This window comes from Anas platyrhynchos, chromosome 2 (genome assembly GCF_047663525.1).
Source record: "Anas platyrhynchos isolate ZD024472 breed Pekin duck chromosome 2, IASCAAS_PekinDuck_T2T, whole genome shotgun sequence".
NCBI lineage: Eukaryota > Metazoa > Chordata > Aves > Anseriformes > Anatidae > Anas > Anas platyrhynchos.
The window spans coordinates 67282494-67299490 of NC_092588.1; the positions used below are offsets into that span (position 1 = coordinate 67282494).

The 16997-nt window shown below is 37.4% G+C and overlaps 1 protein-coding gene across 1 annotated transcript in view; it reads left to right on the forward strand.

The window, feature by feature from the left end:
* The window catches only part of CLPTM1L (CLPTM1 like), a 30056-nt gene extending 14752 nt beyond the window's left edge, over window positions 1-15304 (forward strand). Inside the window, exons 8-17 of the mRNA XM_027451821.3 lie at window positions 533-617; window positions 1626-1729; window positions 2917-2982; window positions 3972-4022; window positions 5897-5979; window positions 7769-7803; window positions 8109-8164; window positions 8248-8292; window positions 10975-11090; window positions 13337-15304. Of these exons, the coding sequence (XP_027307622.1) occupies window positions 533-617; window positions 1626-1729; window positions 2917-2982; window positions 3972-4022; window positions 5897-5979; window positions 7769-7803; window positions 8109-8164; window positions 8248-8292; window positions 10975-11090; window positions 13337-13421 (726 nt within the window). The 3' untranslated portion in view covers window positions 13422-15304. The remainder of the gene's footprint in view (window positions 1-532; window positions 618-1625; window positions 1730-2916; window positions 2983-3971; window positions 4023-5896; window positions 5980-7768; window positions 7804-8108; window positions 8165-8247; window positions 8293-10974; window positions 11091-13336) is intronic.
* The last annotated feature ends 1693 nt before the right edge of the window (window positions 15305-16997 follow it).

Consider the following 16997-nt stretch of genomic DNA (forward strand, 5'->3'; position numbering starts at 1 on the left):
ATGCTGAAGATACAGAAAAAATATTCATTATGAATTAAATTAATGCTAAAATTGCCCTAAAGTTTAGACCAAATCCTTACTGCTGAAATAGAGAGAAAACCCAACTTGCCGTATTGTAGGATTTTGTTAAAACTTTGGTACTATTCAGGCCTAATTTGACTGTCAGTCCAGTGCAAAGCACTTTTAATCTAATTTAGTCTGGCTTTCCCTCATCTGTCAAGGAGCTGAACAATTCCTTCAGGTCTTCAGTCCTTCATCCTCCGCCATGTTATCCTGCATTGGGTTGTTAACTTTCCTTACAGGGTGCAGCATTGTAGTAGTAGCAGTACATGCACTCCCTTCTGTCATTTCACAGTGCTTTTGGAGCTTTGAGCTTTTAAAACAAGTTCTCTTTTTTAGCTTTTATTTGTAGTATTTAATTATTTCTTTTGTGGGACTATCTTAAAATTTAAGATTAACATTTTTTACAGTTCATCTGACAGTCTATTACTGCCTGTTTTAAGCAAATAAGATTTTTTCTTGCTATTTGCAGCTTCTCTTTGATTTCCTTGCATTCAAAAATGACATCAGTTATTGGAAGAAGAAGAGGAGCATGATTGGGATGTCAACAAAGGCAGGTATGGCCCAGCATGCGAAGTGTTGTGTGTGTGTTGTATAATATACACTATGTGTTTTTATTCTACCTTGTTTTATGTATGAAAAGACAATGGCTAGCAGACTGGTTCCAACCTTGTTAGCGTGATGCTCAAGTATTACTTCTGTCACTTGCAAGGTTAGACTGTCTTGCAATAGAGAGTAAGTTTAAAATTAAGTCAGTTACCATATTTCCCTTGCTGAAGGAACAGAAAAATGCTTTAAAAAAAGAATGAGGATAAGGGAAATATCCTGTGGGTGGAGAGAATGTGCTGTCACACATAATTTTGTCCTACAAGTCCTGTGTCTTCCTTGTGGTAACTACCAGAGAATTTCAGATTTAAGTTTTAAATGCCAGTTAAATAAGTGAGTAAAGTCAAATCAGAAAGACTGAGTGGCAAGGGGTTTTCTAATCTTATTATCAAAGTGTCAGTCTTCAGTAATTGGTGGCTCCATTCTCTCATTAGCAAACTTTAGTCACCTTTCCGTATGTCTTTCTTGTCCTGAGTGAAAACTATGACAGGCAATTGCTCTGAAATACTGCAGAATAATTGTTGATGTTTGAATGTATTGTAGCCTTTCCTCTTCCCAGTCCCTATTTAATCTAAGAATTACTTGGTGGAAATTTAGAAGCAGTCAGGATTTTGCAAAATCTGAAAAATAACCCTAAGATACTGTTCTTAAAATTTGCAAGCATCAAATTAGTTGTATGAGGTTCAAAGACTGCCGTTATCTCACAGCCTTTCAGCTTTCATAAGCTTAGTTCGTAGTAGTACAAATACACTGTTGAACTGACAATTTTCCTTCATTTTATCTGTCTAGATATATAGATCACTGCCTGCTTCTGGGGCTGCTTGATATATCAGGATGTGTATCCACAGAAGTTCGTGCTTAAACTGTTTAGGATGGAATTACAGTAAATAGGCCAACAGTCATCTGTCATCTCAACTCTTCATTTAAATATTAATATCTTTTTTTTTCTCCCAATCTAGTGCTTTGGCGATGCTTTAGTACTGTAGTAATATTTCTTTTCCTTTTGGATGAACAAACAAGTTTATTGGTACTGATCCCAGCCGGCATTGGTGCTGTGATTGAGGTGAGTTGTTACACCTCCAGAGCCAAGTAGCAATATCCTCAGTAACATCCACCACCTGTGTCTGGAGTCTTTCAGTATTGTTTATTGTTGTGGAAAAGAAATGCTAAAATAGTTAATATTAAAACACTGCAGTAGTATGGTGTCTCAGTAGCATTGTTCAGGTGGCTTTCAGTGGTAGAGGAGTCAGTGTCCCTTTATCAAATGACTAAGCTGGAAGTACCACCTTTTTCTGGGAAAGACCAGGTGGTACGGTGGAAAACAAGCACAGAGCTGTGCTGAGGTTCCTTCCTGTCACATCAGCTGATATGCAACACTTGTGACCAGGCAAGTTTACACATGTGAAAGGTTGTGTCGGCAGGCCATGTACCATCAGACAATGCCTCAGGTCTGCAGTTTTCTCCCCGGCAATGCCTCAGGTGCTTGGGGAAAAAGGAAGAGGGAGGGCCTGATGGCTGTGTGTGTTATTCCAGCAGGCTGTGTCCAGTCAGTGGGCTGCAGATACTGCTTAGGAGCCTGCCAATGTGCAGTGAGGTACAAAGTCAGCAGTAAGGGGAAGGGGAGATCTCTCTACCTACGCTGCTTGAAGATCTAATTACTTTTCAGTATTTAAAAAAAAATTTCGGGGCTCTCTGGTGGACTTTTTGACTACACGTCTGTTGTAGTTACAGAATAGCCCCTGTGAACACCAAACAGTTCTGAACTTTGAGATAGCAATTAAATTGTCGAATACAAAGCCACAAGGTGATCCTCAAAACTTAGTGTATAAAACAAAACAAGCTTTTGCAAAACTATAAACAGCAGTGCTATGTAAAAAAAAAAAAAAATACTTGGCAGGTGGTTACTGGAGGGTTCTCCAGTCACCTTCCCTAAGGTGCATGCTGAGAGCAGCTGACTCCCACCAAGGCACCGCAGTCCAGATGCCATGGAAGGACTGTTATTTCACTTGCAGTACCTCAGCTGATGTGGGGACTTAATAGTGCAGTGCCACGATATTGTACTCGTCTGGTGATGCAGCGTGTGGTTGGTATTGACATGCAGACTGAGCTGCAGTCGGGCTCTTGCTGCTTTATACACACAGGGTGCGTACAGTGGATATTCTAGGGTCTTGGTTCCGATTTTATGAATCTTGCATAAGAATTTCCTTTGGGTAATTCTTTACGTATACATTTTGTTTTTATTAATTACAGCTCTGGAAAGTGAAGAAGGCTTTGAAAATGACAGTCAAGTGGCAAGGCATATGGCCCAAAATTCAGGTACTTTGTTGGTTTAACAGTTACCACTGTTGAGATTTCTGCCTGTTACAGTAGCTACTGTAGAGTACTGTACTGTGCGGCTTGGCTTTCGGTGATGTGAAGATTTAAAAAACTGTTTAAGCTTCCAGTGTAAATCTTATCTTTATGGATGGCTTAATACAAAAACTGCGTGAATGGTTTCAAACTTAGGAATTTCTACGATTGATTCTGTAGAAGCAGCAGCAATTTGTATGTATTTGTGATCTGAGAAATCTCAGAATTCCTCTGTCAGTCCTACTAGATCTTGACAGATAGACCTGTGCTACTACCACTGCATTGGAAAGGCACTCATTAACTAACACTGTGATTTGAAGTAAGGAACTGAGTTTTCCATGAAGCTGTAGGCATAACTTCTCCATTGTGGAATTAATGAATGTTGTCACATGTTCAGGGGACATGGCAGCCTTCTCCAAATCCTCTGGGTAACAGTTTAAGTCTAAAGACTGTCTGCAGGACATGCTGTGGCAGCAGGGATTGGAATAAATGCAGATTATAGTTCCTTGGTTTTTTTTTGTTTGGTTGGTTGTTTTTTGTTTTTGTTTACATTAAAAACAATTGTACAATCTTCAGTGTTTACTTTGGAAGAAGAACAGACTTCTGTATTGTTTGATGTCTGTACATCTTAAGCAGCTGATTGCTCTGGTTGCTCCTTGTTCCTGTTCAAGGAAATGTGGTTTTTTTTGTTTATTTGTTTGTTTTTTTGTTTGTTTGTTTGTTTTTATAAGACTACAAGAATGCTGTTGAATTGCCTGTCTAGGTCATTAAGAACAATATTATTTCAGTCTGGAAACAGAAATTGGTTAGCACTCATACTAACACTTAAAAGCATCTGCATGCTCAAAACACAATAATGTGCTGTAAAATAAAATTCAATTCAGGATTGGGAGTCAAACAGCAAATGTTTTTTTTCCCCCAGCTCTGACTAATTACACATTTTATGTGTTTTCCAGTTTGGTACATACAATGACTCTGAAAAGAAAACTGAAGAATATGATGCCCAGGTAAGAGGGAATCCTGGGACTTCTGATCTATAAAGATCATGTACATGTATCTGGATATATCTGGTCTTCTGATTGACTTATTTTGCTCTTTATTCATCAGATCTCCTTGGCTCAAAAAAAAAAAAAAAGAAACTTCACTATGATTTATCTTTATTAGTTTTAGATTAATATTTAGTCATGTCATAAATACGTCATGTATGAAGAAATAAGTCTTGAAGACAGATGTGAAGAATCTGTTTAGTTTTTCTGGGATTGCCTACACTTTTGAGTTCTGTTTGACATCATCTATTAACTTTAGAAATGGAGATGGAAGGGAGGCAGGTATTGGAAATTTGTTCTTAAGTCCTTTTTGGCCTCCTGTGTGTTGTTTTTAAGTTGGCTGGAATTCTTGCAAGCTTTGTGATAGTCAGACATTTTGATCCCCCAAAATTGTCTTCATGTTCCTCTCAATAATTATGCTTAGCCATTTTGCCTAGGGATGTCTAAAGTCTTCTATTATTCAGAAAGTAGGCTTCTTGTTAAAAAAAAGAATTGCACAGGAGTTACATAATAACAGTTTGCACATGGACCTACCTTGAGATTGGGGAAGTCATGTTTTGACCAGTCATATCAAGTGTATATATAATATTTTCATTTTTTATCTTGATGGAACAGACAACATGGTCAATTGATACCACTACCCTCATTGGAAAGAGCTTCTTTGTAGTGTCTAACCTAAACCAATCTTCTCTTAGTTTGAACCCATTATCCTTTGTCCTATCACTCTGCTCCCTAACACAGAGTCCCTCTCCAGCTTTACTGTAGGCCCGCTTTAGGTAGTGGAAGGCCACAATGAAGTCTCCCCAGAGCTGCCTTTTCTCCAGGTTGAACAACCCCAACTCCCTCAACCTCCCTTTGTAAGAGAGGTGCTCCAGCTCCCTGATCATCTTTGTGGCCCTCCTGGACTCATTCTAATACTTCCATGCCCTTCTTGTGTTAGGGGTCCCAGAGCTGAACCCAGTGTTCCAGGTGGGGTCAGTGTAGCCCAGGATATGTGCAAGAAGCATAGAATGCAAGAATGGGCTCTGCAAGAGCCCATTGCTGGCTCATGTCGAGCTTCTCAAGCTTCACATCGACCAACACCCCCAGGCTCTTCTCCTCAGGGCTGCTCTCAATCCATTCTCCACCCAGCCTGTATTTCTGCTTGGGATTGCCCCAGATGTAAGGCCTTGCACTTGGCCTTGTTGAACCTCATGAGGTTCGCACAGGCCCACCTCTCAAGCCTGTTCGGGTCCCACTGGATGGCATCCCTTCCCTCCAGCGTGTCAAAATTACACAGATTTAAGGAAGACCATCTGTTTTTTGTACTGGAACGATTCGGAAGTTATGACATTAGTTCGATCTATGGTTCAGATATTGGTTATTGTTGCATTCATAACAGGGACCAGAAATTTTGAATAACTTTTGTGGTTGAAGCTAGAATCTGATTGAAACATTTCTCTGAGAAATAGAATTGGAAGTGACTTGTCTGAAGAGAAGTGTCTTAAAGCGTTACCATTTTTGTATTTTCATTACAGATTTGAAAATCAGTATTTGTACTTATGCTGGTGGAATGAGTTGAACATAGGGTAGCAATACAGGTTGTTCAGCTACTCTTACACTGATCTTCATACTGCCTCTTGCAGCTTATGCTTCAAGGTCCTTGGTGGTGTGCGCTGAGCATTGGAATTTTTGCCATCTCTTGAACTAGAAGCTTACTGAAGATAATAGTAAACGTTTAAAAATACAAAAAGATTTTCAGGAAAAAAAAAAATGTGGCTGTCTTCCAGTTAATGCCACGAGAAATTTCCTGTATATAAAATGTAAACTAATAAATTATTTTCTTTGTCTATTAGGCTATGAAGTACTTGTCATATTTGCTCTATCCACTGTGTATCGGAGGTGCAGGTTACTCCTTGCTGAATGTCAAATACAAAAGGTACTGTAAATCTGTGAAGGGTCTTACACAGGATTGAAACATTCCCTGTTTTTCCTGAATTAATTAGTTGGAGATGATGGGATGCAGGAATCAGTTACTTCTGTTTGTGTGATTTCTAAGCTAGGAATCGAAAAATTCTATAGGATCTAAAGCTTTAAAATCTAGCTGTCTTTTAACATCCTGTAAGCTACAAACTGTTTCAAGCTATGAAACAGGCTGTGCTTTTTCAGAACTAATCTGATATTACTGTACTATTCAGTAACTTGCATACAAGATTAAGCTGTCAATCAGAAGAAGAAAAAGAAGGCTGCTAGTAATGTTCAAAGAATGGATAAAGTGACAGGAAAGAGAAGTACAGTGGTTGAACCTTTCCGGTAATGGAGAGAAGCAAAAACCGTCCCAAAATTATGTGCTCTCACCAAGGGATTCTTCTGTTCCTAAGTATGATGGGAAGAATCCAAACAAGCAAAAGTGTTTTTAAAAAAGGAACCTGTGCTCCCTTAGAGCCATGGGCTTACTGTGGTACAATACTAAAGATTCCGCATTTCAGGAAAAGGTAAAACTCCTGTCCACTTTCACTCAAAATAATGTATCTAGTTCATTTTGTATTGGAGACATATAGACAAGTAAATAGCCATGAAACTTTGTGTTTTTTTTTTAAAAAATCTGCAAACACAAGCATGGTGATGGCTGTGTAGGCATATTTTTCAGAGTCTTTAGGCCCAGAAGCGATGAGAGGGAGAGTGAGCAGTACCTTAAAATAACAAGAACGAACTGTTGCTGTCTACATGGGCTGTAGCACTTGTACTAGAAACTGGGGCAATTTCCAGGCTATTAGAAAAATAGTTTTTTCAAAAGTTGTCTCAGAAGTTGACAAATATAACAGCATTGAAAAATTCTGGTTCTCTTGCAAAATTCTTAATTTCATTCAGTACTGCAAAATGCTATGTGACAGGTGTTCTGGGAGCTGTAGCTTGAAGTGAAAACAAGTCATAGGATGTTTATCACTGTTAAATCTCTTTGTACAGGAATGTGATGGATTCTTAACGGTGGATTATCCTTTAATCTTGCAGGCATTTTCTGATGTATTTTGTAGATGCTTGTGAATTAGTGTAGTACTGCTGCAGCTGTAAGATTGCTATTAAGTCAGTAGTGCAGCAGTGCAAGTTTTATTTAAATAATATAATCTGGGCACCACAATTATTAGCTGTTCTTACTATTGCAAGCAGAAGTAGGGAATTTGGACCATCTGTAACACTACTAACAATGGAGCCTAGGGTTGTCCTTGTTGAATATCTGGGGAGGGGTTGTTAGATTTAAGGAGATAAAAATGTAGATTTTACCTTTTACCTTTTTATCATTATTACTTAAGTGCTTACTATAGTGGTTTGCACTGAACAATATTTGTTGTCAGAAATTTAATTCCTTACAGTTTCTTGTCTTTATTTACATATGTCTTTATTTAGAATATAGCGCTAAATATAGACAAAGTTCAGTGCACAACATTACCTGCTGACAATTTGTGCACAGAAGTCTTACAATATTCTGAAAAAGTATAAAAAGCAGTTGATAAAGCTCTCCAGAACTGTGGGATGCATTGATAAGCATAGCAGCTTACTGGAGCACTTCCTAACAAAGGGAGAAGTGAGGTATTTAGTTCATGCATAAAGTAATCCACAACGTATCCATTTATTGGAGTAGTCAGCATACTGCCATGTAGAAGATGTATGACAGGTATATATTTTTGGCTGAGGTGAAAAAGTAACTGGGCTGCCTTTCTTGTTTGTAGCTGGTATTCCTGGTTGATTAACAGCTTTGTCAACGGTGAGTCCTTTCTTACTTTTTTTTGTACTATTCATATTTCTTCAAATGGAGGCCAAGCCTCAAAGATAAAAAGTCACCGATATAAGCTAGATCAGTGTAATATAATACAACAATAACTTGACTGTAGGTTCCAAAGCTATCACAGTGATTGAGAAAGGAAGAAGAGCCAAGAAAAATCGAAACAGAAGGATTAGATGCATCTTCTTTTTTAGGATTATGTGTAAATCTCTAACTGTGAAGGTATAGTTGCATGGTGTACTTCTGTTTTGTGTATGTCTATAAAATTTTCCATATTCTATCTTCAGGAGTGTATGCTTTTGGATTCCTCTTTATGCTGCCCCAGCTGTTTGTAAATTACAAGGTGAGATTGAAAAGTGATAAAAGACAACTTCTCTAGTCTCTCTGTCCAGACTTTATTACTAACTGATATTTTTCTAATCCTAGATGAAATCTGTTGCACACTTACCATGGAAGGCTTTCACATACAAAGTAAGTAAAGCTCTAATTTGAAGGCCATTGCTGTCACTATGGAAGTACTTTTTTGTGTGGATTAGCTTAGTAATACACAGCTTAAGGCTATGAGTGCTTTTCTTCATGTATTAAGAACTAAACTGCCTGTAAAAACAATGTTTTTTTGCAACTGTCCTTAAAAATAAAAAAACACAATTTCAGTTTTACATAATGACCTCCATATAATGAGAATCTCATCCAATCTAGGATGTAGGTAATGCTGTTTTCTCTGCTCTCACCTTTCTCAGTTTAATACATTATTACATCAAAACAGGGGCTATATCAACAAAGCATAATTCTCAACAAACAGATAGGACCACTAAGAAACCTTATTTTGGCAGGCTTCAGGAGCTACCAGAGACTGGAGTAACGTACTTATTTGTGCCAATGTATTACAATTCTCCAGAACATAAGTACTTTAAAAGAAAGTGTTGAAAGCTGGTCTGAACACTGTCCTGTTCTGAACAGATAATCCGAGGCAAAAGAAATAAAATGAAGTACGTTTCATAGCTTTTCCACTTCTGTGAGCCTACAGTAAGAGACCGAATTTCTGATGCCTTAGTATTTTTAAGGAATAATGAGGCATCTAAGAAAAAACAGATTGAAATGTAGCTGATAGCAAAATAGCAACTAAATGGTATTCAATATGGAAATAAACATCTATTTTTTTAGGCAGATTCTAGGCAAATTAGCATGTCTTTCAATAAAGGGAATTAAAAGGTATATTAGTGAAGTAATTTCACAGTACCGAATTGGCAACAAAATACAGTAACTGAGCGGAGACATCAGCAGCTAAATAGGTAACAAAAGGACAGTGTTCAAGCAATGGGCAACAACCTTCAAAGCAGAATGTTCTTGCTGAACAGCCTTTTTTTACAGAGTGTTTATGGTTCCAGTTAAAAGATGCCAGGAGCTATCCACAACAAAAGCTTTTGTGTGTGTAGAAAAAAGCATATGATGTTTTCAATTATGTTCAACTTCTTGGGCTTTGGAGAGAGTAATTGGCTTTTTCCTAGTGGAAATTTAAAGTTCTTTCCTCTCTTCTGCACTTTCCTGTAGAAAGAATAGTCTGAGGTCTTTTCTGGGACTTTTGGTGGTGTTTTGTTTTTGTTCTATTTGTGTTTTTGTTTTGTTTTCGAAATAAGAGGATTTTTTCCCTAATTCAGACTTTTTTGTTATAAGACCTTGGCAAAAATGAAAATCCTTCTAACTTCTCATTTTCTGTAGTCTTTACATTTATGCCCTGTATACTTCAATGACGTGTACCTTTAAATGAAGTAATCCCAAAAGAAAACTAGCTAGATTAACTACTGTTAGATGAGCTGCCTTGATGTATTCAATTTCATTGGCTTTTGAGGACTGCCTAATGCCTGAAGGAGGATGGCTTTAGCCTTTTCTTCCTTTCATCGTGGTAGGATCACTAACTTGGAAAGGCCTACTTTTCCAACTTGCAAAGTTTTTTTTATTTTTTTACACAATAAATCTTTGCACAGGCTTGAGAAGTGCCATCCTTATTCTTTGATCACTTTAAATTGATGAATTTGTTTTGACTTGTCAGAGGCAACTTTCCTGTTGAAACTAATCACAACTTTTTCCTGTCAAACACCCCAGTGTTTTGCTGATGCTGTGTTTCATTATACAGACATGAGTTTATTTTCAGGAGCAGGTCTTTTTCTGGTTAGAGAATACATGATTTTCTTCCTTTCTTGTGGCATGGATTCGTGTACAGTGAAGCCTGAGTAACAGCTTGCTAATAGTGAAAGGAGAAGCCCTGTGATTGACTGATGTGATGAGATTATTCACTGTTGGGTTAGCAAACATTTTTTGCTGAACTTTAATGTTTTTAATGAGTTGAATCAGGTTATTGCACCATCTGATGAGTACTGGAACTGGTACACTGTAAGAACTGACTTTTAGCCTTCCTTGTAGACTAGAAACCAATCCAGAGGAGTTGCCCTGCTCTTTGTTTCACTTACCTTCTCTGTCAAAATATTGGCATCTTTGCATGCTCAGAGCTTCTGTGCTGCTTTCCCAGCAAATGGCTGCGAATTTAAACTTTCTCACTCAGGAAAAAGCAGTGAGAAAATGTTTCATAATTGCTTCAGAAATAGAGCCTACAGTATGCCTAGTTGAGGGGAAATGGTGTAGAAAATTACATCTCAGATAAGGCGTGGATGATTGCTTCCAGGAGAGCGCTGGAAATGTTTTAAGATCTCAAGGCTGCCAAGTTAATGTGCTTAAGAACAGTTTTTACACAAATTTCAATTTCCCCACAAAAAATGAAGGTGACCTATAACATTTTGTAAGTCTTAAATCATTTGCATAAAGACTTTTTGCCAGTTTCTTTTAAAGATTTCACTGGAGTTAAATCCATATTTTTCCTTTAGCTTAGTAGTACTCTCATTTACCTGAAGCAGACTTAATTCCTTTTCACTTGTAGCTGTAGTAGTGTGCTCTGGATTTGACAGTATGGCCTTCATTAAGAGAAAGCATTTTAAAGTTTGCAATAGTTTTCCAGCAAAACCCTCAAATATCATTATAAACATGAAATAGTCTGCGTACCTACTGAAAAATGCTAGGAAGCCTGTTTCCTGTAGCTTTGTATGACAGATGATTTCATTTCTTCACAGCCTATTAAAATGTTATTTGTTTTATTTGTAGGCATTCAACACCTTTATTGATGATATATTTGCTTTTATCATCACAATGCCAACGTCTCATAGGCTGGCGTGCTTTAGAGATGATGTCGTGTTCCTGGTCTATCTTTACCAAAGATGGTATGCCTTTCTTTAATATTTATAAGAGGTTCTTCAACACCTTAGGTGGTTACAGTCTTAATGGTTTAAGAACTAAAAAAATAGTTTGGGATAGAATTTTTACTATGAAGTATGGTCTGGATAATGGTAGTTGAGCAAATGGAAGTGTAGAGCAAGGAAGCCTGAAAAGAATACTCAATAAAATTATAGGAGTAAAAGCATCTTCCCATAACTGATGGTATTCCTGGACCCTTTCTAGCATGTTAAGAATGTAGTCAAGTAAGAAATTCCTCTTCTCACAGAACTTACAAATTATTTTCTGTTACCCCTTCCCCCCATACTCCCCAAAACTGCAATCCTCCTTTGCAGTAGATAGTTTGCCAATTTGGAGGGAAAAAAGGGGGAGAAAAAATAAATAAATAAATAAATAAATAACCTGTGAAATGAAGACCTGAAGTAAGACAGAGGAAGGCAATTCTTAAAATTGCATTCACAAACTTGCTTCAGAGTTCTGGGCTTCTAATTCTAATTCTCTCTGTCTTGGAAAACTCTGTTATTTTCAGTCTACTGTTAAGTCACCCCCAAAAACTGTCTCTGCTCCAGGCTGACCGAGCCCTGACCAAGCCCCCAGTGACTCCTCACAAGGCAAGGCCTACAATCCCTCATCATCTCAGTAGCCTCTCTGAACACCCTGAAGTTCCTCAAAAAGGTCCAAAAAGTTCTTCAAGTTGTTCATAGAAGACCAAGAGAACGTAGATGCAGTGCAACAACTCTGCTGCACAAACTGCAAGCACAAATAACAAACATGCCCTGCCACATGAACAGCCACACTATCTGTCAGTAGTACCCTTTCAGCAGCCTCCTAGATCCCTGCAATCCCTAAGCCTCACTTAAACAGCAAAAGAAAGCCACACATAGCATCTCCCCCTCTGCACTAGGCTTGTCCCCACCAGCAGATACCTTCTTATAAGACTAGGACCCCACCAAATGCTTTCAGACCATGGTTCACATAATTTACGGGTACCATCACCATGTCTGTCCACACCAATTCAGAGATGTTTTGTGGACTGCTTCTGGTAACATTCTGGAGCAGGAGCAGTGTGTCAGACTAATACTTGCTTTATACTCTTGTGTGAAGATTTTGTACACTCTCATTCCCAACACTATACAGAAGTCCAGGCTGCCACTTCTTTTTGATTTATTAAAATACCAATTGGCAATAGTGCTCAAAGACTTGATACTGAATATTGGAGGGTTACAAACCACATTAGTGGAAAAGAACAAATTCTGATTTCACTTCTGTAAAAAAAAAAAAAAAAGAAAGAAAAAAAAAAAACTTCTTTACTGAAAGGGTTGTGAGGCACTGGAACAGGCTGCCCAGGGAGGTGGTGGAGTCACCATCCCTGGAAGTCTTTAAAAGACGTTTAGATGTAGAGCTTAGGGATATGGTTTAGTGGGGACTGTTAGTGTTAGGTTAGAGGTTGGACTCGATGATCTTGAGGTCTCTTCCAACCTAGAAATTCTGTGATTCTGTGTAATTCTCACCGACGGGCTACTTGTCCACTTCTGCATCTGAAGCATACTTCCCAAGTTGCAAGACGCTAATGAAGGATGTTTTTTGGTGAGGGATTGCACTGCTTTATATAGTTTTGAAACACAAGCTTTCAGGTTCTCTTGTGATTTGATTATCTGGCAAGTTTCTGATTCTTTAAGTAAATTCAGATGGGGAAGAAGGCTATCTGCAGTAGTCATTAAAATATTATTCATAAGTTAATCTACAGAAAGTGTATTCTTGTTCCCTAGAACAAATATTTCCCTGCATTAAGAAGAATTCTAAGCTAAGTTCACATTATACCAGAATGCTAAATGTGAACTTCACTTTTAGGTTTATGTGATTGCACATAAAAGAATAGGTCTCCTTCCAAGGTATTTTTTCTGAAAAAAAAAATATAGAAGTACAACGACTTCTGATAAGGACTATAATCTGGATTCAAGCTGGGGAAGTGTCTTGGATTGCTTAACACTCCAGCCAAGCTTTGGGGAAGCCTTTTTATGAGACAACTGGATAAGTCTTAATATGAAGAAGCTTGTGTGTCTGTATCTAATTTTTAAGACTCCTGTATTTTTAGGCCACAAATTGAAATAGAGAATACAATAAGAAAGGAATTCCTTTTTAAAATTAAGTAGCACAGAATTGCTTAAATAGCCTTCTGGTAGAAGATAGTATTATGTGTAACTAATCTTTTTTTTTTTTTTTTTTCTGCCAGGCTTTATCCTGTGGATAAGAGCAGAGTGAATGAGTATGGAGAATCTTATGAAGAAAAGCCAAAAAAAAAAGCTCATAAAGAATAATTAAGAATTGAAGAATATTATGACCCCTGGACTCCTACTGGTTATGTGTATTATCTGGTCTAAGGAAGGAAAAACTTATTTAATAAGAGTATTTTTAAAGCTTATGACAGAACTACATGGACTATACATCTTCTATATTGCCAAAATCTAGTTTTGATATCCTCCTATTTCAAGATCCCGTTTTGTCCTCACAAGGTCCACGGTCTGCCAGATGTCATTAGATAATCTTCCTGCATTTAAGCTTCTCTTCAGTGAAAACCTTAAGTGTCTAGACCATTGTAATTAATACCCAAATCCGTGTTTTTAAGACAACTTGGTAAGTGGTAGTGTGGCGCCATGCCACTATGAAAAGTGAAAAAACAAGCCATTGTGTTGCAGCAGAGTCGAGCATTACTGCCAGACTGGAAGCTGTCAAAAATAAAGTGTATAATTATTGGGCTGTACACTAATAACAATTCTTTCTAGTTGGAGAATGGAAATACTTGAGATTATTGTGAAAGTTGTAAGCGGACATTTGATTGAAGTTCATAGCTTAAAGTTAATTTTGTTGGAAATAAGGATGAGACAGATGGGATTCTGTCTCAAGAATTGTTAAAATTCAAATTGTGGCCATATTCTTAGCCCACAACATGGCAGAGGGCATCAGTTGTCTTAGGATGTGAAGAATGAAGATGTGAAAAAACTATAACAATTTCTTTCAATATGTATCCAAGTTTATATAAGTCCTTCTGCATTGTTGGCAAACCGTATGATTTCTTGGCATAGCAGGTATTCATGTAACGCAAATCATTGTTATGTGCTAGGAAAGTCTCTTAACACAAATTATTCATGATGTGGTATCTCAGTGACCTAATAGGCCACTTCTTTCAGGCTTCAAATGGAATAATTCCTTGGTCCTTCTCTTCTCTCTCTCTGTTCTATTTATACAATGAAACACATCATTCAAGTGCAATGGCTTTTCTCAAATACAATACAAGTTCAACAAACTAACTGGAAGCAGAAGAAAAGAGCCTGGTAAAGAACAGATACCTTCCTTTCAAACGATTAAAATTCTATGCTCCATGAGAACAGGTCATTAAGGGAGGTATTTTCATCTATTTTTATCGTATTAGTCCAAATAATCAGTTTGAAGTTGAATTGTTAAACTAAACTTCACAGATATATCTAGAAACTATGGCTCTGTTTCTAAAAAGCACTTTTCTTAATGACAGCAATTGAAATATATAATACATTCCTTTCAACACTAAATAAAATGTGATTCAAAAAAAAATCCAAAAGGCAGAATTCTAGTTCATAATTCTAGTTTTGGTTTGGTTGACAAGTTTGCAGATTAATCCTAATGATTTTTAAGCTTTTTCATTGAATTGCACCCTATTTGTGCAAGACTATTTAACTTCAATTTGCCATTGACTGAAAATATTAATTAACTTCAAAGAACACAGATCTACTCCTGTAGTCTCTAACTACTTTATGAAGTAGATTTTATCCAGTTCTGATGCTGAAGAAGTCTCAACATACAAATACTTGAGTCCCAAAAGGATACGGAAATGCACCTAACTTCAAGAAGTCCCAGACTATAGACCATCTTATCCTGAAGTCCTTCTTACATGCTGCTGGCAATGGAAGGGAGTCTTGAAGTGAATATTTAACTCATGTTTATCTTAAAGTCTCTTTACATCATTAATTGTAAATAAGGAGGACTGTAGATGCATTGATGGTAACATTAAACACGCATAAGTCTTTGCAAAGCTGGGGTTGTATTTGCTACATCTTGTACCTTTTTTGGATTTGGTTGGAAGAAGGTCTTTGCTGTTAAGCAAATTATTCTGGGACTCCTATTTCATAATAGTAATTAAACGTGTGAAAAACTTTCTGGATACAAATGATGCTTAGAGCACATTCCCTTATTTGTGCCATTTCAAAACAAGTAAGTCATCGGTTCTTCTAGAGTGGCTTTTAAAAGTCCAGAATACCATATTCAGGTATTTCTGATATTTCAGCATTTATTTTTGTATGTAGCTGTTGAAAAATCACTATTGCAACTTTACAGTGAGTTCATTGATCTTCTGCCTTGCATTTCCGATGACAGTAACCCCATCATATTCCATACAGTAGTCATAAAGAATATATAATTTTAAATATTTAAATTGAATGAGACTTCCCTTTTTCATTGTTTTATGCATTCCATTTCCAAATAAAAGATTTGGCATATGGAAGAGAGAATTATCTGTTGTTGCTGGAAAATCGGTGAAAACTGTGTAAGTAGTGTGAATTTGGAGATATTAAACCAAATGTTTTAACTCTAGTTGTAGGAATTGTTAGCTTAAAACAAAAATAGGATTCCATATGTGGTCAAGGCAGAAGAAAAACTTCTTACATAAAATTTCATTGAATGTATTGCAGCTCATGCTGAATTATCCATCTTATCTATTGAAGACTTCAAGAGTAACTTAAACACTTCCTTCCTTACAGGATTCACTGTGGTAAGCAGTTAGGTGACCATCTCGCATTCTTATCTTCATTAGGCATGTAAAAAGTTTGGAAATTGAAGGATTAGTGGTTCATTTTTTTGTTTTGTTTTAAGAGTTTATTGGGAAAATCATGTGCTTCTGGAAGATAGCCTTGCACAGTACTTCATAGCATACAATCATGTAGCAAGCATGATTCTCTAAGGAGCTGTCAGCTCCAGCATCTATACCTCAGTGCCAGAAGTATTGACAGATAACTCTGTAGAGTTTGTTGCTTTTAAGCATAACATTTTCCATTTTTTTTCCCATCAGATGATAAATCTCATGATTTTGATTGTGAAATGTATTTACTAGTAATGCTGGTTCTCCTTATATTACAGCTTCCTGCTTCTCTGTATCATGGGACTAGGCTAATTCAGGTGGGAAGGGACCACAAGAGGATACGTTACGAGCACAGCATCTTTTCTTCCCTTACAGACTCGTCAGGTTTTCCTGATGATCCTGTGTAAAGTCATCTGATCTAGGTCTAGGAGCTGAGAAATAAAACCAGAGAAAGCCTGGTTTTCCCAGAATCTCTGACTAGCTCACCTCTTAGTTCACCTCTTAGACCAGGGAGAAGTTTGGTCCCACATCTGTGAGGATCAAGGCCAGTTTCTAGCGGTTATAGTCTGTGCTCATAGTACAGATGGGGGTACTGTGATCACTCCCACCCTTCATTCATCTGTGTTAAATACCACTGCTGCTGCTTGAGGATATTCTGGAGCTAATCAGTTTGCTCCAGTTACTCTTCATGCAATTTTCATACTTCTTACTGCTGCTTTTAATATTGGGTGCCCCAATGCCATGTATTGTCTTTTTTTTTTTTTTTTTAACTAACCCCTCAGCCTTGATGAGTATACCTCTTTCAGAGGGAATAAAAATACTTCAGATTTAAAAGACAGACACTCATAGAGGGGAATTTTGGCATATGTTGTCTGCCTGTTAATAAACTTTTGAATACAACAGCTTCTCCCCTTCTCTCTACAGCTTTCTGCTTAGGAGATCCCTGTCCTTTCAGGCCTTGCTGTATGGTAACCCACAACAATTTGAAGCTCTTTGGGTGCGGTGT